The sequence below is a fragment of the Salmo salar genome, chromosome ssa10 (genome assembly GCF_905237065.1).
Source record: "Salmo salar chromosome ssa10, Ssal_v3.1, whole genome shotgun sequence".
NCBI lineage: Eukaryota > Metazoa > Chordata > Actinopteri > Salmoniformes > Salmonidae > Salmo > Salmo salar.
In genome coordinates this window covers 14,321,577-14,343,237 of record NC_059451.1, presented here as the reverse complement: position 1 = coordinate 14,343,237, position 21,661 = coordinate 14,321,577, and the positions used below count along the sequence as shown (strand labels likewise).

The window sequence follows — 21,661 nt, the reverse complement described above, 5'->3', positions numbered from 1 at the left end:
TCTTCTCTGCAGATCCTCTCAAGCTTTGTCAGGTTGGATGGGGAGCATTGCTGCACAGCTATTTTCAGGTCCCTCCAGAGACGTTCGATCGGGTTCAAGTCCGGGCTCTGGCTGGGCCACTCAAGGAAATTCAGATACTTGTCCTGAAGCCACTGCTGCATTGTCTTGGCTGTGTGCTTAGGGTCGTTTCCCTACTGGAAGGGGAACCTTCGCCCTAGTCTGAGGTCCTGAGCGCTCTGGAGCAGGTTTTCATCAAGGATCTCTCTGTGCTTTGCTCTGTTCATCTTTCCCTCGATCCTGACTTGTCTCCCAGTCCCTGCCGCTGAAAAACATCCCCGCAGCATGATGCTGCCACCACCATGCTTCACCGTAGGGATAGTGACAGGTTTCCTCCAGACATGACGCTTGGCTTTAAGGCCAGAGTTTAATCTGGGTTTCATCAGACCAGAGAATCTTGTTTCTAATGGTCTGAGAGTCCTTTAGGTGCCTTTTGGCAAACTCCAAGTTGACTGTCATGTGCCTTTTACTAAGGAGTGGCTTCCATCTGGCCACTTTACCTTAAATTCCTGATTGATGGAGTGCTGCAGAGATGGCTGTCCTTCTGGAAGGTTCTCCCATCTCCACAGAGGAAATCTGGAGCTCTTTCAGAGTGACCATCGGGTTCTTGGTCACCTCCCTGACCAAGGCCCTTCTCCCTCGATTGCTCAGTTAGGCCGGGCGGCCAGCTCTAGGAAGAGTCTTGGTGGTTCCAAACTTCTTTCATTTAAGAATGATGGAGGCCACTGTGTTATTGGGGACCTTCAATGCTGCAGACATTTTTTGGTACCCTTTCCCAGATCTGTGCCTTGACACAATCCTGTCTCAGAGCTCTACAGACAATTTGTTCGACCTAATGGCTTGGTTTTTGACATGCACTGTCAACTGTGGGACCTTATATAAACAGGTGTGTGCCTTTCGAAATCATGCCTAATCAATTGAATATACCACAGGTGTAGTCAAATCAAGTTGTAGAAACATCTCAAGGATGATCAATGGAAACAGGATGCACCTGAGCTCAATTTCGAGTCTCATAGGAAAGGGTCTGAATACTTATGTAAATAAGGTATTTTCGTTTTTTCTATTAACCTGTTTTTGCTTTGTCATTATGGGGTAATGTGTATAGCTTGATGAGTAACATTTTTAATTCAATCCATTTTAGAATAAGGCTGTAACGTAACAAAATGTGGAAAAAGGGAAGGGGTCTGAATACTTTCTGAATGCACTGTATATCTCTATATATGTATCTATTTGAACCTATACCCCAGTATTGTTCCTTTCTGAGATTGAAGTGAAAGTGGGGAAAGGAGGCTTACCCATGGTGATGACTGGGGTCTTGTTATTGACAGGAAGCACCGTCACGTTGAGGTCGTAAACAGGAAGTGTCCCGTGGAGAGGTACGGGTGGTGGCAGGGCGTCTCCATGGCAACAGCTGTCCATGCCCCCTGCTTCTCCGTCCGACACGATGAGAGTGACCGAGTCAGACACGGGACTGGCTCCAATCTCGCCCCCTATTGGTCAGAGGAAAACAGGAAGTTAACATATGTAACAGTGTGTTTACTGGTTGATAGACCCATGAAGGGGATGATTAAGATGTCTTTAGTTGTCAATTGTACACCAAAATTTTACTTCTGCTTCATTTTAACCCCTCCCAAAGACACACATACAGTTGAAGTCGGAAGTTTACATACACTTAGGTTGGAGTCATTAAAACTTGTTTTTCTACCACTCCACAAATTTCTTGTTAACAAACTATAGTTTTGGCAAGTCGGTTAGGACATCTACTTTGTGCATTACACAAGTAATTTTTCCAACAATTGTTTACAGACAGATTATTTCACTTATAATTCACTGTATCACAATTCCAGTGGGACAGAAGTTTACATACACTAAGTTGACTGCGCCTTTAAACAGCTTGGAAAATTCCAGAAAATTATGTAATGGGTTTAGAAGCTTCTGATAGGCTAATTGACATCATTTGAGTCAATTGGAGGTGTACCTGTGGATGTATTTCAAGGCCTACCTTCAAACTCAGCGCCTCTTTGCTTGACATCATGGGAAAATCAAAAGAAATCAGCCAAGACCTCAGATAAAATATTGTAGATCTCCACAAGTCTGGTTCATCCTTGGGCGCAATTTCCAAACGCCTGAAGGTACCACGTTCATCTGTACAAACAATAGTATGCATGTATAAACACCATGGGACCACGCAGCCGTCATACCGCTCAGGAAGGAGACGCGTTCTGTCCCCTAGAGATGAACATACTTTGGTGCGAAAAGTGCAAATGAATCCCAGAACAACAGCAAAGGACCGTGTGAAGATGCTGGAGGAAACAGGTACAAGGTATGTATATCCACAGTAAAACGAGTCCAATATCGAGATAACCTGAAAGGCCGCTTAGCAAGGAAGAAGCCACTGCTCCAAAACCGCCATAAAAATAACATACTTCGGTTTACAACTGCACATCGGGACAAAGATCGTACTTTTTGGAGAAATGTCCTCTGCTCTGATGAAACAAAAATAGAACTGTTTGGCCATAATGACCATCGTTATGTTTGGAGGAAAAAGGGGGAGGCTTGCAAGCCGAAGAACACCATCCCAACCATGAAGCACGGGGGTGGCAGCATCATGTTGTGGGGGTGCTTTGCTGCAGGAGGGACTGGTGCACTTCACAAAATAGATGGCATCATGAGGCAGGAAAATTATGGGGATATATTGAAGCAACATCTCAAGACATCAGTCAGGAAGTTAAACCTTGGTCGCAAATGGGTCTTCCAAATGGACAATGACCCCAAGCATACTCCCAAAGTTGTGGCAAAATGGCTTAAGGACAACAAAGTCAAGGTATTGGAGTGGCCATCACAAAGCCCTGACCTCAATCCTATAGAAAATGTGTGGGCAGAACTGAAAACATGTGTGCGAGCGAGGAGGCCTACAAACCTGACTCAGTTACACCAGCTCTGTCAGGAGGAATGGGCCAAAATTCACCAAACTTGTTGTGGGAAGCTTGTGGAAGGCCACCCGAAACGTTTGATCCAAGTTAAACAATTTAAAGGCATTGCTACCAAATAATAATTGAGTGCATGTAAACTTCTGACCCACTGGGAATGTGATGAAAGAAATAAAAGCTGAAATAAATCATTCTCTCTACTATTATTCTGACATTTCACATTCTTAAAATAAAGTGGTGATCCTAACTGACCTAAGACAGGGAACTTTTACTAGGATTAAATGTCAGGAATTGTGAAAAATGTTGTTTAAATGTATTTGGCTAATGTGTATGTAAACTTCCGACTTCAAGTGTACATGTGCAGGTTGGAGGTTGGAGCAGGGGGCTGCCACACTGGGTGCCCGTGGTGCAGTTGTTGTGGGGGGTTAAGTGCTAAGATTTGATACCAGCAACCCTCCAGCTGCCAGCTCACTTCCCACCAGATTTGTCCTGTCAGACCTGGGATTCGAACTTGCAACCCTCTGGTTGCTGGCTTGCCTCTCTAACCTCTAGGAGTCAAAAGTTGAGTTGACTCTCAAACTCTTTCTCTTCTGTTAGAAGGCACTAGGTTAATTCAGCGGAGTCCATTGCACTTACATATATGCTTCCTGGTTAAACCAGACTGAATGCTACGATCAAACCAGGCTACCTATGGATTGCGCTCATGGAGAAAGCATATGCATTTTTAACCAATTGTTTCCCCCAATGATCCACACCTAGCCTGGCCCCATATCTGTTTGTGCTGTCTTGTCGACTCCTATGCTCATTGTCCTATGGTCATTGTCCTAAGGTCATTGGCGAAACAGCACAAACAGACTCGGGATCAAGCTAATCCTCACCTGTGTGTATGTAGTAGACGAGCCCCTGCAGGACGTCCTGTTGGGAGAACTTGTCCACAGTAACCCCCCCTCTCTGCAACTCCCCCCTGGCAGGGGTCCGGGCCAGCATGTAGATTAGCCTGGCATCATCACTGTCTGCGTCCGTGGCAAACAGGTACTCAGCAGTGACCTGAACATGGCCCCCTTCCTCACAGGTCAGCCCCCCACGCAGCCCTGGTCCTAGTTGGGGGGGCTCATCATTCACTGGTAGGATCTGTGTAGGGGGAGGGTGGGAGAAGGCCACAATGGAGCAAGAGAATGATGGCATTCGCACATTCTACATTTCCCATTTTCCTTTCATACCTAGACTACACTACCGTTCAAAAGTTTGGGGTCACTTAGAAATGTCCTTGTTTTCCATGAAAACAAAAATGAAATTGGCTGCAAAATGAATGAGAAATATAGTCAAAACGTTAACAAGGTTATAAATAATGATTTTTAATTGAAATAATAATTGTTTCCTTCAAACTTTGCTTTCGTCAAAGAATCATTTACAATTACAGCCTTGCAGACCTTTGGCATTCTAGTTGTCAATTTGTTGAGGTAATCTGAAGAGATTTCACCCCATGCTTCCTGAAGCACCTCCCACAAGTTGGATTGGCTTGATGGGCACTTCTTACGTACCATACGGTCAAGCTGCTCCCACAACAGCTCAATAGGGTTGAGATCCGGTGACTGTGCTGGCCACTCCATTATAGACAGATTACCAGCTGACAGCTTCTTCTCTAAATAGTTATTGCATAGATTGGAGCTGTGCTTTGGGTCATTGTCCTGTTGTAGGAGGAAATTGGCTCCAATTAAGTGCCGTCCACAGGGTATTGCATGGCGTTGCAAAATGGAGTGATAGCCTTCCTTCTTCAAGATCCCTTTTACCCTGTACACATCTTCTACTTTACCACCACCAAAAAAACCCCAGACCATCACATTGCCTCCACCATGCTTGACAGATGGCATTAAGCACTCCTCCAGCATCTTTTATGCATCTCACGAATGTTCTTCTTTGTGATCCGAACACCTCAAACTTAGATTCGTCTGTCCATAACACTTTTTTCCAATCTTCCTCTGTCCAGTGTCTGTGTTCTTTTGCCCATCTTAATCTTTTATTTTTATTGGCCAGTTTGAGATATGGCTTTTTCTTTGTAACTCTGCCTAGAAGGCCAGCACCCCGGAGTTGCCTCTTCACTGTTGACGTTGAGACTGGTGTTTTGCGGGTACTATTTAATGAAGCTGCCAGTTGACGACTTGTGAGGCGTCTTTTTCTTAAACTAGATGCTCTAATGTACTTGTGCTCTTTCTCAGTTGTGCATCGGGGCCTCCCACTCCTCTTTCTATTCTGGTTACAGCCAGTTTGCGCTGTTCTGTGAAGGGAGTAGTACACAGCGTTGTACGAGTTCTTCAGTTTCTTGACAATTTCTCGCATGGAATAGCCTTCATTTCTCAGAACAAGAATAGACTGACGAGTTTCAGAAGAAAGGTCTTTGTTTCTGGCCATTTTGAGCCTGTAATTGAACCCACAAATGCTGATGCTCCAGATACTCAACTAGTCTAAAGAAGGTCAGTTTTAGTGCTTCTTTAATCAGGGCAACAGTTTTCAGCTCTGCTAACATAATTGCAAAAGGGTTTTCTAATGATCAATTAGCCTTTTAAAATGATAAACTTGGATTAGCTAACACAACGTGCCATTGGAACACAGGAGTGATGGCTGCTGATAATGGGCCTCAATACGGCTATGTAGATATTCCATAAACATCTGCCGTTTCCAGCTACATAGTCATTTACAACATTAACAATGTCGACACTGCATTTCCGATCAATGAGATGCTTTTTTAATAGACAAAAAAAAAATTGCTTTACATTCAAAAACAAGGACATTTCTAAGTGACCCCAAACTTTTGAACGGTAGTGTATACAGCCTACTCACCTGGACTGGTAAGAACACATGAGCAGAGTTGACACCATCAGTTACTGTTAGACCAACAGTGTCCTCCACAGTCTCAGAGTCATCATGGATGTACCTGCAATGAGACATTTAGTTTTTTTTTTGGTTAAATGGACCCACATAGATTGGGTTGCCGTGATTAACCTCAAACGAAACCACGGGCTGCCTCCCTCTATTGTCTAGCCCCCCTTATCGTGCCACTATATGTCCCACCTGACTCGGAGACCTCGCAGGTCTTGGAGGATGAAGGTGTCACCCTGGCGGAGCTCTCGCCCCTGCAGCTCCAGCTTCCCATGGATGGGCGTAGTCTGCACCCCTACTCTGAGCTTGTCCTCCAAGCTGTCCCCGTCCCGCACCAACAGGTGCTCCTCCGTGAAGAAGGCCCCTCCTCCTTCCTCCACTCTCAGTAGGTTGGTGAACACCTGAGGAGGTCCAGGATAACCAGACAGAAATCGATGGAGGTGGAGATAGAAACAGAGTTGATAGAGTAAGAGAATGGAAACGGATTCGTTTGGTGCAGATACCGAGTGGAATGGATTTTCGCGTTTGAAATGTTTCAACGTCTATGTCATGGTTCCGTCAATACCAAAGCAGTTCATAAAAGACACTGTTCACCTTCATGACTAGCATTTCTCTTTTTTTTTCTTCCTCATGTAACATGGTGTTGTTGATAAATATTTTACTTGACCAGAGAACCCCCCCCCCCACCTCAGGAGCCTGGTTGTCCACAGGAGTGACGGTGACGTTGAAGAGCAGGTCAGTGGTGGTTCCCCCGTGGTGGTCACTCACAGAGAACAAAAACTGGACAAACAGCGGCTCTGGACCGATGTCCTCGATGGGAGGCATGTACCCCACCTTCATGTGGTTAACTGCATGCTGACGGACACAACACATGTTGCTGCGTGAGGTTTAGTAATGATAGGCATTTGTAATCAAAATGAATATGCCTGCACACTACATGCATGACAGTGTATTGGCGCAGTATATTGGTGAGCGTACCTGGGTGAATGACTTTAACACAGGGACCATTGGGTCTTTCTTCATGGAGTGGGTGCTGTCTGTGTAGAATAGTCGCCCTGCATCAGGAAGCCTGCAATCAGGGCCACAAACACACTCTGTTAGACGGTGCTAACCATTCCCATTTATTTAGGCTTGGGGCGTGATTGTCCTTGTCCAAATCCTGCTGGAGTGGTATGATTTTCATTTTGAAGAGCATTTTCCCTTTAAACGTCATAAACCTTATGCATTAAACAATACATCTGAAACAATATTTATGAAGCACGCATTGGCCTCAGCTAAGCTGGTGACACAACCCCAGTAAAGTCCATGAAGTGAACAACCATGTTGTGACTATGAGAGAGAGAGAGAGAGAGAGAGAGAGAGAGAGAGAGAAAGAGAGAAAGAGAGAGAGAAGTACTGTACCCTGGCCGTGTGGGGCTGAAGCAGGGTGTGGTGATGAAGAAGGAGAGGTCAGTGTCTGGGTGCTCTGTGTCCCTGAAGTGGATGTGACTCTGGGTCAGGTAGACCACGTCAGTCTCCCTCACCGTAACCGAGCGAACGCTGCCAGACACCTCCACCGGGAGCTGGTCTTTGACTGGGAAAACGTGGATCACCACAGTCTGTGATGTGATTGGAGGGCACAGAGGACAGCACAATGCAATATGGACCATTGATGGAAAACGGAACATTTCAGATGAATAGATATTTAAAGGTGTTGTAATATAGACATATGATCCAACAAATCTTTTTTTTCAGATAATATTTTGGGCTTTCACTGTATTCACTGTATTCACTGCCTTACCATCGACTTCTAGTTAAAATATCCCCAATTTCAAATATTGCAACGTAACAGTAATGTGCCATATGGAATATCGGGTTTAGATCTTTGCACACTTACGTGTCTGTGGGACAGGTTTGGGGGTTGATGGCTGTCTGAGAGGGTGAAGTCAAAGGTGTCCTCAAAACACTCCTCTCCAGAGTGTCTATAATAGATCAGCCCCATGAACAGATCCCTCTGCAGGAAACTCTTCACTGGCACGCCTATAGGAAATCACAACCCAGTCATCAACATAGACATCGAATGCATAGAATGAGAATTTTCTCAATGCAAGATGGTAGATACAGAAGGAGAGCTAACTACCCGTCTCGTGTTTAAGGCTAGTCTCATCAGACCTCAACAAACACAATCAATGTAGTTCACACACAGGTTGAACCTAACTTGCTTAAATGCCAATTCAACGGGGTTGGACTATCAGTTACCAGGAAATTATAGCAAATATGCTTTTCTATACAATTTGTGATGATATCCTATTACCTGGCTGTTGTGGGTGGGCCTTCTTGACCACCTCTCCAGCGCGGGGGAAGGTGAGGAGCTGGTACAGGATGTAGTCATCACTCGAATCCAGGTCGGAGGCCAGCAGCATGTACTCTTCCACCAGCAACTCGCCGCCCTCCTGCACTTCCAGTGCCACGTTGTTGATAAGGAACGGTGCCGTGTCATCCTTGGGCAGGATGTTGATGGGGAACTTGTGGCGGATGCTGTGGCGCCCGTCTGTGATGCGGAAGACAATGTGGTCGCGGGTGGTGTCGCTGTCCGAGTGATGGTAGACAACCACACCCTCTTGTAGGTCCCGTATCCGGAACATAAAGCCTTTACCACCTGGGAGGAGATGCGAGTTCGAATGAATGAATTGGAAAGGTGACTTTTCTTTGGAGGATTTTTTCATTTATGTAGGCTAGTGAGATTCAAATCGACTGATTTTGGAATGTATTTAACCCTTGTTTAAATGTTTATTACAAATTTCTGGTCACTATAGTGTGTAGTATGTCCTCATGGTAACACTTTCTTTGATGCCCAGTGTCACAACACGTTATGACATGGTCATAATCATGTCATAATATTTCCTAACGGCTGACATAACTTGTCATAACCTGTCATAATATGGTCATAACACTCATGACCCATATATATACACGTGGTGACATATATTGCGTTATTTTATGGCTGGTTATGACATCTCCAGTTTAAGTCAGCCGTTTACATACACATTAGCCAAATACATTTAAACTAAGTTTTTCACAATTCCTGACATTTAATCTTAGTAAAAATTCCTGTCTTAGGTCAGTTAGGATCACCACTTTATTTTAAGAATGTGAAATGTCAGAATAATAGTAGAGAGTGATTTATTTCAGCTTTTATTTATTTCGTCACATTCCCAGTGGGTCAGAAGTTTGCATACACTCAATTAGTATTTGGTAGCATTGCCTTTAAATTTAACTTGGGTCAAACGTTTCAGGAGGTCCTCCACAAGCTTACCACAACAAGTTGGGTGAATTTTGGCCCATTCCTCCTGACAGAGCTGGTGTAACTGAGTCAGGTTTCTAGGCCTCCTTGGTCGCTTTTTCAGTTCTGCCCACACATTTTCTATAGGATTGAGGTCAGGGCTTTGTGATGGCCACGTCCAATACCTTGATTTTGTTGTCCTTAAGCCATTTTGCCACAACTTTGGAAGTATGCTTGGGGTCATTGTCCATTTGGAAGACCCATTTGCGACCAAGGTTTAACTTCCTGACTGATGTCTTGAGATGTTGCTTCAATATATCCCCATAATTTTCCTGCCTCATGATGCCATCTATTTTGTGAAGTGCACCAGTCCCTCCTGCAGCAAAGCACCCCCACAACATGATGCTGCCACCCCCGTGCTTCACGGTTGGGATGGTGTTCATCGGCTTGCAAGCCTCCCCCTTTTTCCTCCAAACATAACGATGGTCATTATGGTCAAACAGTTCTATTTTTGTTTCATCAGAGCAGAGGGCATTTCTCCAAAAAGTACGATCTTTGTCCCGATGTGCAGTTGCAAACCGTAGTCTGGCTTTACTATGGCGGTTTTGGAGCAGTGGCTTCTTCCTTGCTGAGCGGCCTTTCAGGTTATGTTGATATAGGACTCGTTTACCTGTGGATAGAGATACTTTTGTACCTGTTTCCTCCAGCATCTTCACAAGGTCCTTTGCTGTTGTTCTGGGATTCATTTGCACTTTTCGCATCAAAGTACATTCATCTCTAGGAGACAGAACCCGTCTCCTTCCTGAGCGGTATAACGGCTGCGTGTTACCTTCAGGTGTTTGGAAATTGCTCCCAAGGATGAATCAGACTTGTGGAGGTCTACAATTTTGTTTCTGAGGTCTTGGCTGATTTCTTTTGATTTTCCCATGATGTCAAGCAAAGAGGCACTGCATTTCAAGGTAGGCCTTGAAATACATCCACAGGTACACCTCCAATTGACTCAAGTGATGTCAATTAGCTTATCGGAAGCTTCTAAAGCCATGACATAATTTTCTGGAATTTTCCAAGCTGTTTAAAGGCACAGTCAATTTAGTGTATTTAAATTTCTGACGCACTGGAATTTAGATACAGTTTATTTCAATTATAATTCACTGTATGTAAACAATTGTTTGAAAAATTACTTGTGTCATGCACAAAGTAGATGTCCTAACCGACTTGCCAAAACTATAGTTTGTTAACAAGAAATTTGTGGAGTGGTTAAAAAACGAGTTTAATAACTCCAACCTAAGTGTATGTAAACTTCCCACTTCAACTGTACATAAGAGTGTCAAAACCCACATTTATTCAAATGTGTTTTTTCCCTGCCAAGAAGTTTCCTTTCATTTGAAAGTTTGTTTCCTAAGTTCTTTGTTGTTGTAATTCATTATTTACAGTCATGTTTTTTTTCATCATATTTTAAATAACTTGCAGAAAATACACTTTATGACACCATCATATCTGCTCCTGAAATCTGCTCCTGAAATCTGCTCCTGCATTCATCCCAGTCATCAGCAACAGAGCATTGGGCTAGATGCATGCCTGACATCAATTTGTTCCGCAATTACAATGATCATTTAGTATGGTTAATTTCATAAAATGTTAAATAACAAACATACTGTTGACAAGTAGGCTACGGTGTAATGGAATGTTTTGCTTGTGTGGTAGGTTCTGGGGGTTTTGACACTCTTATGTAGGTGTCATAACCAGTCATAAAATAATGCAATATATGTCACAACAGGTCTAAATATAATGGTCATGACAGTGTTATGACCATATTATGACAGGTTATGTCAGCTGTTATGACATGGTCATGACAGTGTTATGACCATATTATGACAGGTTAGGTCAGCTGTTATGACATGGTTATGACTGTGTCGTAACATGTTATGACGCTGGGTGTCATGGAAAGTGTTACCGGTGACATGTACTGTAAGTTAACCCCACTACAGCATAATAAGCCTAACCATACAGTACATTAGGAAATTGGTCACTTGGATATTTAACATGGTGTTATGAGGAAAAACCCGAAGGTGGACATCCCCCACTCTTGCCAAAGCCACTTCATGTTTTCATTTATTAATGATTTCTCACAAATAAGCAGTTTTTTTAATGTTGGATGCATATTGTCATTTGGAAATAACAAGTTTTGCTTTTGCCTAAAGGCACTACGCGCTGGCTCAGGCTTTTCCCTGTCGCTGAAAAACAGAGAGGGAAAGATGGCGTCCTTCCCAGGCTAGCGTGCTGTGGCGGCTGCCCAACGCGACGATGGCCCACTCCTGCTTGCCAGGGAGACAGAAGGGCAAGGTCACAAGACAGATTGAGTGATGAATGGTCGCGCACGAAACCTCATTAGCAGCAACTTTACTGCGGGGGAAATGGGGGAAACGGCTACAAGTCCAATGGAGAAACAACTTGGTAATTGGGCCCAAAGGTGGCAGTGGGCAGCAGGCCCAAAAACAAAACAAAAAACACAGGTTCCCAAGTCGGAGGACAGTGTGGAGTATGAAGGAACAGTCAGGCAGCTTTCCATTTGGCTGAAGGCGTTGGACCAAACGTGCTCTGACACTCCCCAGCGTCGACGTCCCGAGTCGGAGGTCAAGGGTGAGCAATTCCCTCTGCCCGCCAAGTCCTCCAGAGACACTGTGTATTGGTGGGCCAGAACTCTCACTGAACTGAGTGGAGCCATGAAGAAAATTAGCAAACAGGTTCTGATAAGGGAGAACGGGAGCCAAAACTTTTGGTTCCGTTTTTTGTCCTCGCTCTCTATATATCACGGGGGGGGCGGCGGGTTGTCTATCAGTATGAAAACGACCCTCCCCCATCCAAATAACAACAACGTAAACAGCAATTAAAGTGATAGTGGGATGGGTGCGGGTGGGACGGTTGTTTGAGCAGGTGCTGCTGTTCATCGGATGGCCCTACAGGAGGGAATGGGATGGAGTCAGTGGCCGATGGGAACTGAAGTTAGTCCAAACTGGAAACTACCAAACTGAAAGAAACGACCAGCTCAGCCTCTCTGTAAGGGACTAGCCTTCTACACAGCCCAGATTGACAGAGTAAAATTGTCCCTTATGAGGGGTTCAAAACAATAACCAAAGCCACTCAGTCGTACGCGTCACCACTGTAACCTCAATAAAACCACACAAAGCATTTGCGCTTCTCTCTCACTGTCCAAAGTAGCCATTAAAGGTTACGTCCCTCGTCTTCTCTCTCTCTTAAAAAAAAAAAACAGGTCTGCGCTTGGGACAGCGCATCTGCTCTTTGTGCACAGTGGCATGAAATGACATAAGTCTCCCCAATCTGCTTCACTCAGGGCCTGTGCAAACAAAGGCCTGTCTCCCCGTGCGCTGGAGTGGAAGGACAGACGCCGGCACGCCGAAGACAGCTTTGTGTGTGAGGGCCCCTGGCGAAAGTGGCGACGGCCCATTTTACACCTGATTAGGAAACACATGCAGGCCACCTCACATATGCTGCAGGAGCCGCGCCGCCGTCCCCAACGGATGGGAAACACATGGAAGCAAAAGGGCGGAAAAGGGCAGGCGTTCCTGGGAATCTTCAGGGTGGCACTCCAGATACCAGCACAGAATTCCAAGGAAGGGTTAAAAAATGTGTAATTATTTTCCTGAATGCTCTGTGATAAGGAAGTGCATTAACTATTCAACAAATGTTTTGGTTGTGCATTCTTTTACTTTGTAGTGTGACATTTTGTCATTTACTTTGAATAGTGACAATGTCTAGTTTTCTTGTCTCATTTTCCATGTGTGTCATATCAAGACAGTTCTATGTTACAGTTCTATCTGCAATGTTCTGAAAGTTTCACCTAACTGAACCCACCCCATCTGGCCTCTCACCTCTGACACTGAGTCGTCCATGCAGAGGTCCGTCCACGGCCACCAGGTAGACAGCGTCAATGTTGTCACTGTCCACGATCTGGAGATCCTCCCAGGTGATTGGCCGAGACTGACCCTCCAACAGATCCAACCCTGCCAGGATAGGTTGGTATCAACATCCTGTCTTTATCAGTGTATTTTTGATTTTATTGATTTGATTTATTTGACCATTTAAAAAATGTAATTCAGCCACACAAGTGGATAAACTGAATGAACACCTTGTTCCCACTGTGGACTCAATGTACTGATATGTCGAATATACCACATACAGTAGCCTACAATACCAGACATAAATACAAGCTCCTCAATGGGTTTGCATCATTCAATCTCTTATGATGGCAATTGTTTTGCAATTCAATGTGATGTTTTGATACCCATGTTCCACGAGACTCTGGGTGCGTTTGTCTCTGCTGCTCTGATGGAGAAGTGAACCATAATGGGTGGGCTGGCTACATAGGAACCGTCAATAGCCTGGAACTCAACCTGCAGGAAATAGAATAAATATAGCATTAGTTTAATATTACTTTCCCACTTGATCTACAGCTACAATCTCTCTAAATGTGACTTTGAAGATGAGAAAGGCACTGGAAAGCATTTTTCATTAACGAGCAGGCCAGCTCAGTAGAAGCTTGGCTCGGCTCGACTTGCCTTAGCTTGGCTCAGTGGTGTGAAAAGAGCTCTATTGCTCCACCTCAGTACCTCATAGTTCCTCCTCCCTGTATGACTACTATTGGGCGGCTGGTAGGCTATCTTCATCTCGTGTAGGTCCTGCCAGATGAAGGAGTGGCAGGTTTTGGTGTGGTCGTCCAGGTGGGCGATGTAGCCCTGGGCGGGGGGCTTTGTCACATTGAACACCAGGCGCTCCTGGGGGGTCTCTCCGTCCTTGGCGTCCAGCGCAGCCGTGGTCAGGGGGGTGAGGATGAACTGGTCCACCTCCAGGATGAAGGAGGCCATGAAGGCGGCCTGCGGAGGCTGGTTCTGCATGGCCCCATGGATCAGCACGGGCAGCCACACAGCCTCCGTCTGGGGGACAGGCAGAGGTTAGCGGCCTTGAATAGGTTAAATGCACCTTTCTTTTCTAATGAGATACTACTTAAAGCTGGGATTGAAGGGGGAAATAGTGCCACTGGTCGCCACAGGCACATTTGTTATTGTTTTTGTTTTGTTGACAAAACGGAGGTGAGCAGCGTCATTAATATCTTATATTCTGAGAACATGGCAGCCGTGTTCTGTGGATGTTTGGTAGGACGTTGATGGAATATTCTCCTAACCCATAGAAAACTGGACACAGGGATGTTGTTGCAACCTTCCCATGAAACATGTCTAGAACATTAATATTGAATATTCTGAGAACATGGTAATCACGTTCTGGGTCATTTCTGTTTGACATTAAGTGAATAGGTCTCTTGGAAACGGTCCTTACACGTTACTGACCTGATGAGATTCTTAAGAGAACGTTCTCTAAAGTTGTGGGAAAGTTTGTTGTTAGATGTGAAACAACTCATCCCGTTCAGCATTGTGGTCTGTAACATCCAATCACAGAGCAGATACAAGTCACGTGACCACGGGACTCATTCGCTAAATATATGTATCTCCCGCCCCCCTTAGTGACTGTTGTTAGTCAAGCATGAGCCAAAACAATGGATTCTAATACAACTACACAAAGAATTGCCACAAGAAATTGTATTATATCCCTAAAATAAACCATGAGATCTGTTAGCGAACAGATGGTGGCACTCGATAGCACTGTCACAGGCGCAAGCTGAACTTGTAGGTCCTGTTAGAACAGACCCAGGGCCTGTTTCTGAGGGCCAATCTTTTTTCTTGAGCGGATGGTTGTGGGGACAGAACATAATTATAAATAATTTGTACACTGCAAATTGTCTGCAAGAAGCCCAAAACAGATATAGTATTTGACAAAAACATAATCATTTTAAACCTCGATTACATTATGATTTAAACGTGAGAATACTTGGGAAAAGATTTCCTAAATTAAAATAGCTTGGAGCTGATTTCCTGGTGATTTTTACAGTGTTTTCTGTCCAACAGTGAAAATTCGCAAATAAAATCAGCCGCGGGATGAATTTGGCTCACGGGCTGACTATTGGGGAGCCCTGCCATACAGTATGTTACAGTTACAGTAGTCTCTTACCTCCAGCAGTGCTCTGGAGGCCTGGTCCCGTAGCTCCACTCTGATAGGGATGTAGTCAATCTCCGGAGAGGGGGGACTCAGGTGCTGGTACTTCAGAGCCAAGCTGAGGAACTCGTGGCAGGTGGCTTTGAGGAAACGCACCTCCTTGGTGCCATGAAGGCAGGGCTTGTTTCCTGGACAAGGGTCTCCGGTTTGTCTGCCTTGGGTGAATGATCGTTGGGAGACGTATGTCAATCAATGGAGGTTTACCTGAGGCTTGTTAAATATACAGAGCAACTACGGAGAAGAATCAAAGAGAGTGGCTTTGCAAAATGACGTTCAACACAAGGGACAAAAAAGTGAGTGACAGTGTTTGATTCCTTTGCTGTACATGTTCAGTAGTATCAATTATCTGACAGGACAAAAGCTCCCAGATGTAATGCCATACGGATGTAGGATCTTAATTTGAGCCAGTTTGCTACAGCAGGAAAATAATCCTGCAGCAACGGGAAATATTTTTGTAGGGGTTGATGCATTTTTCAAATCTGCCATTTTGTTAATACATTTTAGGAAATTACAACCTTCAGCTGCCTTTTTAAACCTTAAATACACCACAAGTTTTAAAAGTCCTGCATTGCAGGAAAGCTTCTGCAACACGGTGATCAAATTACGATCCTACATCTGTAATGCCAGTCTGGATCTAGGCCAAATAATTATACAATAACTAAAACACTGCGTCTATAAGACTGCATTGATAATAGGCCTACTGATCCAAATTCTGCATCGGATCGTCCATCCCTGCCACGAGGGAACTGGGATTCAAACTCATATTCACAGCAACACAACATACTCACGAAGCACCTTCAATATCATTGCATTTCCAATGTGTTGACCAGTAGCGGGATATGGAAGATGCCATGCTTTACCTTTCCTCAGCCCAGGGTCCTCCTCGGTCACCAGCTGCCCCAGGGAGGGTACACTGGTCTCTGGGGTGAGCAGCCGCACGGTGCAGGCCACGTCGGGCTGACTGCGGATGCTAAGGACGCCGCCGTCGATGGCGTTGGACAGGCCGTAGAACTGGGGGACCACCAGGGGAGTGCTGCCCAGCTCTACCAGGCTGCTCCCAGGTTCCACCACAATCATCCTCAACACCACCATCTCCACCAAGGTGTCGGAGTCTGTGAACCTGAAATTAGTTGGAGCACACTCACCTCGACTACTTTTGAGATCTGAAAACATATTATGACAAACATATTTTCTAGCCCTGTTTCCATTCATCTCAGTTAACGAAGTGTGACGTGTGCTAAAGGCATTAAAAATAAAGTTGGAATTTGAATGTGTGAGGTCCTACCTGTATACTCTCAACATGACTGTGTCTTCCTCCAGCAGGGGACTACCATTATGGATGTACTTCACTTCATCAGGCAGGAAATGGCAGTCAAACACCTGCAACAAAATCAGCCACGACACCGTTACACTTCACATAACTAGACAGCAACACACTGATATAGAGCACGCACAGCCAAACAGTAGAATACCCTGTCAAAATAGCTACACATTCTAATAAGAAGCAGAAACAAAATGGCCGCTTTGCTTAAGATTTGCTTACATTTGTCATCATTGAAAAGTAACACGGACTAGATCCTCTCACCTGAGGAGTGAGTTTCCCTACTCTTTGAGTCACCGGCTCATTGAGCACCACCTCCACCTTACAGTCTGATGTCTGGTCCACGTTGAACTGCAGCTCCTTGTCTGTCACAAACACAGACCTCCCCCGGCCAACCTGGACCGCTGAGTTCACCTGCACCAGACTCTGCTGGGCGCAGGCATGTGGTAGAACAGCCATCAGGATCAACAACATCCAGGAATGGACTCCGGCCACCGCCATTTTGGCTCAATGTCTGTTGGTTTGTTTTCTGTGGCAGGCACTCAGAGCTGTATCAGGTGTTTTGATGGAGGCCTGAGAAAGGGTTTTATCACAAAACAATGAGACAGATATTTCACCGGATGTATAAATGTGAAGCATCCGGTTGGCGTTTCCACTCACTACCAAATATGGTAATGAGAGGAAGCCCAGTGGCCGGCAGTGGGGAAAGATGGAGTGAGATGGACTGCAATGGCCGACATTCTGCAAATTTTCTCATTGATGAAACATTTGATCTCTATACAGTTTTCTGTTTCCAAAACTAAAATCTGTAACAAACAGAGTGGACTGTGTTTTTAAGACTTTATCCTTTGTCAAAGTTCCCAAAAAATGACATTGTTTAGAAGGAGTACATGGGCGAATTGAGTTATGGCACACACGCACTTCACAGAGTAGGCGTTCCTAAACAGAAATATGCAAATAAATTCTAGAACGAACCAATAGGATCTAACTAGCTAGTGCTTGGCTCTACCCACCTCCTTGCTTGTTCTGCCCACTATGATTCATTTGCTCCCATTGGAAACGACAGGCTCTAGTCTATCTTGGGTTAGTTATACAAATCTTTGGTTTTACGGTGGGGTTTGATGTATAGGAGGCACACAATGGACTCTGCACAATCAGGCAGTTTCTCTAGTCTTTCAATGTCTCAGATACCTTTAAGACGATTGTCTCAGCAATGGCCAACTTTCTTGTTCCATCTCCATCTAATAGTCAGCAAAACCTGAAGGAAAAAGATTAAACAAACTCTCCAACACAAAGTCTGTCTATAATCAGCCAGCAGTCAAACGCAGCCAGTAGTCTACTCTACAGGCGACTCGCTCCGGAAACGCCTTCATCCTCCATTTCACTTCAAAACAAGCCCCCATTGCAGGAAACAAGGGGTTAATCTGTGTGACCCCAGAGAGGTGCTGGAAATGGCATCGGGGGGCGGGAGGATCAAAGGGGGGGAGCCCGCGTGTGTCACTTCCCATTCTGCCAGACGTAGTACGTTACATCGTTAGCGTAGTGAAGGCTAGCAGCCTTTCATCTATCAGCCAGACAAAGGTAGGCTAGGACCATAGAATTCGAATGACTAGAGAGTCTATTTCTATGCTAGACTCAATTGCTAGACTTTGAGCAGAGACAATCAGCACAGTAAAGAGAAAGAGTAGAAAGATTGCTGGTAGGCTAGAATAGGTCTGTTAACATTTCACCAGCTGTTTCTATTGTCTGCAGTTAGTCACTGTAGCTAAATCGAAAACATATTTGTTTAGTTGGACAATTGTTAGGCAAGCTAACAATGTAGCATACCTCCTCATAGCCCTCTAGGAAGAAAAAATGAAATGTATCTGGATATTTCTAAGAAGACACCTAGGCTAATTTATCGGGTGTGTGGTAGATTCCTCCAGTTTCATTACTGAGAGGGAGACAAATAAATAAAGTAGATCAACACTTATCATTTTCTCTGCCTATCTATGTGCACTTAACATTAACATGACATTTAATAACAACTGGTTAACTTGAAGGGGAAGTCCAGGATTTTACAACTTAATGTAAGCACAGCGGAAATGGAAAGGTTTGTGTTCCTGTGTGGATGTCTGTGTTACTGCAGCAGTTAATGTCTAAACCATACATCCTTAGAGCAGAGTCATTAATGAAGAGTGGCGTGGCATTGTGCAACGACTTTTCCGTGCTCAAGAGACGGCAAAACCCTCCAGAGAACGTTTCCAGTAAACCTCCACTGCTCTAATTGTTAGTCGTAAGTGTTAAAGAAGCAGAAAAAAAGAGAGAGAGAATAAAAGAGAGCAATTCCTACTTTTACCGAAACTGGCCAGGAGGTAAGGCTCTTATCATAGTGCGACAAAGTGCTGGAAGTGTGTGTGCGTGTGCGTGTGCGTGTGTGTGTGTGTGTGTGTGTGTGTGTGTGTGTGTGATGCATGCAGCAGTTGGCACATACCTGCAGTTGGAGCTGTCCTAAAGGTCCCTTCTCCGGCACCATCTGCACACGCTCAGAGAGGAGGGATCCTGTCAACTCACACACACCCCCACACACACACACACTCACAACCCTCCTGAAACCACTCCGTCACTGGGAAAACTCTGGCATCCCAACACAAAAAAAGGACCACAGCCGAGACAAAACACAGTGGAAAGACCTGTGAGATAGTGAGAACAAAAGCACACACTCACAGGGTTCTCCACGTCTGTTAGAGGTCGTCTTCCTGCCAGACTGTTGGGAAGCACACAGAGAGAGTGAAAGAGAGGGAAAGAAAGAGGGAGAGAGGGAGAAGGGGAAAGGGAAGGGGGAGAGGGGAAAACTGCTTAACCTCAAAAACACAGGAAATGTGCGGAGCAGTTCCAAGAGTTTTACTTCTCTATCGCTCTCTCCTGCACTCACAATCCCAGATGTTCTTATTCCCCAAAGAAGACAAACCTCAGACCCCACTGCAGTCAAAGAGTGCAGGGAGAGAGAGAGAGCGAGAGCGAGAGGGGAGAGAGGGGGAGAAGGTGAAAGAGAGAGGGGGAGTGAGCGGAGGAGAAAGAGAGAGAGAGAGAGAGGGAGAGCGAGAGACGGCGAGAAAGGAGAAAGAGAGGCCTTGATTTGGTTAGAGAAAACTGTAGTTCTTCTGAAAGAGGGAAGAGCCAATAGCTTAGAAGTTAAAAGGTTTTTGTTGAGCCAACCTGTTTGCTGTGAAGCAGTAGCTTTGATGTTTTATGGCATCACAGGCATCCTGGAAGGAGACTGGTGCTGCACAGAAAAGGAAAAGAAAGGAACAGAAACACAAAGGGTTTTCAGGAATCACACACTTTCTCTCCTTCTCCAGTTTACACTCACACCAATACTCTGCCTCGTTCTTGTTCAACTCTTTCTTTTTCACTCTTAAATGCACGAGCGGACACACACACACACACACACACACACACACACACACACACACACACACACACACACACACACACACACACACACACACACACACACGCCCCAGGCTGACCTGTGGGACAAAGACATACCTCTCCCCTGCTGGGCTGCCTTTCTCAGTTGAATGAGGGGAGAGGAGTTGCCCTCTTCACCCTCACAATCTCTCTCTCTCTCTCTCGTTCACACATGCACACGCAAGCACACCCCCCCACACCCCTCAGACCAAGCCCAGAGATCAACAGCACCAGCAGTCCACTCACCCCACACCTCAACAGGTCATTATCCTATAGATAGATTCTGCAGGCGTGCATTGCATTGAGGACAAACACATTGCTAACACTTAGGGAGCGTAACTAACGAGCACGTAGCATATGGCTAAGTACATAAACAAATTACTTCATAACACTACGACAGAAACCGTTACTTAACTCGTTGGCTAAAGGTTTAGCCCTGTTATGACAGTGATCCATACTTCCGTTGATGGCTGAAGGTTGGACAGGGTGTGCAGACATCCCAACCTGCCATTGTTGACATAGGCATTCCCATTCGTCCATAGCTTACAGGCAGAGGGGAAATGGTGTGATTTCCTCAGGGAAGCATTCTTGTCAGAATAGGGCTGTAAGTAAGGGATATATCTTTAGACAAAGAAAACACTAGAAAGTACCATTTAGATTGACTTAGATCGTCTCTCCTCATCTAGACTATCTAGACAGGTTATCAAGCCTGTCGAAATACACAACCCTTGGAGGAGGGGGGGGGGGGGTGCTCTTGTACCACAAACTAATGCAGCAAAAAGAATAATCTACAGCAGAGGTATTCAACTCTTGCCCTACGAAGTCCGGAGCCTGCTGGTTTTCTCTTCTACCTGATCATTAGAATTACACCCAGCTGATGTGCCCGGTCTAAAACAGTCCCTGACTAACCTATACGTACATTCGTTCCTGTGGTCTTTGGTGGGCTCTGTATGGAACACCAGCAGCTAAAGGAAACGGCAATTTGTTAGAGCTGCATCCATCCATTCATATCCCAGATAACTCCCTGGGTTTCCCTGAGTGATAAAACACATGTAGTAAAGAAAAAAACAGAGGCTTCCGGACCTGGGCTACTTCAACTATAGGTTCACTGATGACAACTCCATTTGCGGACCGCTCCGGAAACGTCCGATTCCAGAAGTCCTTAAAACTGTAACCTTACGGAGTTATGGAGTAGGCTGTGGATAATTCAACTTGATAACTGCCGTAGGCCCATTGACTGAATACTACGAATTGCATACGCACTGTTTTGTCCTAACCTGCTTAGATACAAAAGCGTGTACGCATGTACACATGAACCAACACACAACCCTAACCCTCAAGCCTAAAAAAGACTTTTTCCTTGTGGGGACTGGTGAAATGTCCACTTGTCTGAATTTTCTCTTTGTTTTACTATCCTTGTGAGGACTTCAAGAGCACACACACACACCCCACACAAACATACACACACTGGATGAGCAGTTTAAATGCTCAGTGATTACTCGAGCAGATTTGGAGGCTGCACGCAGGCTGAGCTGAAGGCACAGACCTGTCAGTCGTCGTTAAGTCGCCACTGCGTCCAATCAGGGGTGTGTTCAGGCGTGTTTAATGAGGGGCTGACACAAAACACGGCCACTT

At 45.1% G+C, this 21,661-nt stretch overlaps 1 protein-coding gene across 1 annotated transcript in view; it reads right to left on the bottom strand.

The window, feature by feature from the left end:
• The window catches only part of LOC106613563 (FRAS1-related extracellular matrix protein 1), a 56,438-nt gene extending 36,927 nt beyond the window's left edge, over positions 1-19,511 (bottom strand). The window contains exons 1-18 of the mRNA XM_045687368.1: positions 19,047-19,511; positions 17,765-17,831; positions 16,838-17,146; positions 16,538-16,632; positions 16,113-16,372; positions 15,208-15,407; positions 13,755-14,078; positions 13,430-13,538; positions 13,017-13,148; positions 8,158-8,502; positions 7,741-7,883; positions 7,266-7,462; positions 6,843-6,933; positions 6,552-6,719; positions 6,057-6,265; positions 5,826-5,919; positions 3,866-4,118; positions 1,353-1,547 (exon numbers count right to left, since the gene is read on the bottom strand). Of these exons, the coding sequence (XP_045543324.1) occupies positions 1,353-1,547; positions 3,866-4,118; positions 5,826-5,919; positions 6,057-6,265; positions 6,552-6,719; positions 6,843-6,933; positions 7,266-7,462; positions 7,741-7,883; positions 8,158-8,502; positions 13,017-13,148; positions 13,430-13,538; positions 13,755-14,078; positions 15,208-15,407; positions 16,113-16,372; positions 16,538-16,632; positions 16,838-17,074 (3,052 nt within the window). The 5' untranslated portion in view covers positions 17,075-17,146; positions 17,765-17,831; positions 19,047-19,511. The remainder of the gene's footprint in view (positions 1-1,352; positions 1,548-3,865; positions 4,119-5,825; positions 5,920-6,056; positions 6,266-6,551; positions 6,720-6,842; positions 6,934-7,265; positions 7,463-7,740; positions 7,884-8,157; positions 8,503-13,016; positions 13,149-13,429; positions 13,539-13,754; positions 14,079-15,207; positions 15,408-16,112; positions 16,373-16,537; positions 16,633-16,837; positions 17,147-17,764; positions 17,832-19,046) is intronic.
• Positions 19,512-21,661: the final 2,150 nt, after the last annotated feature.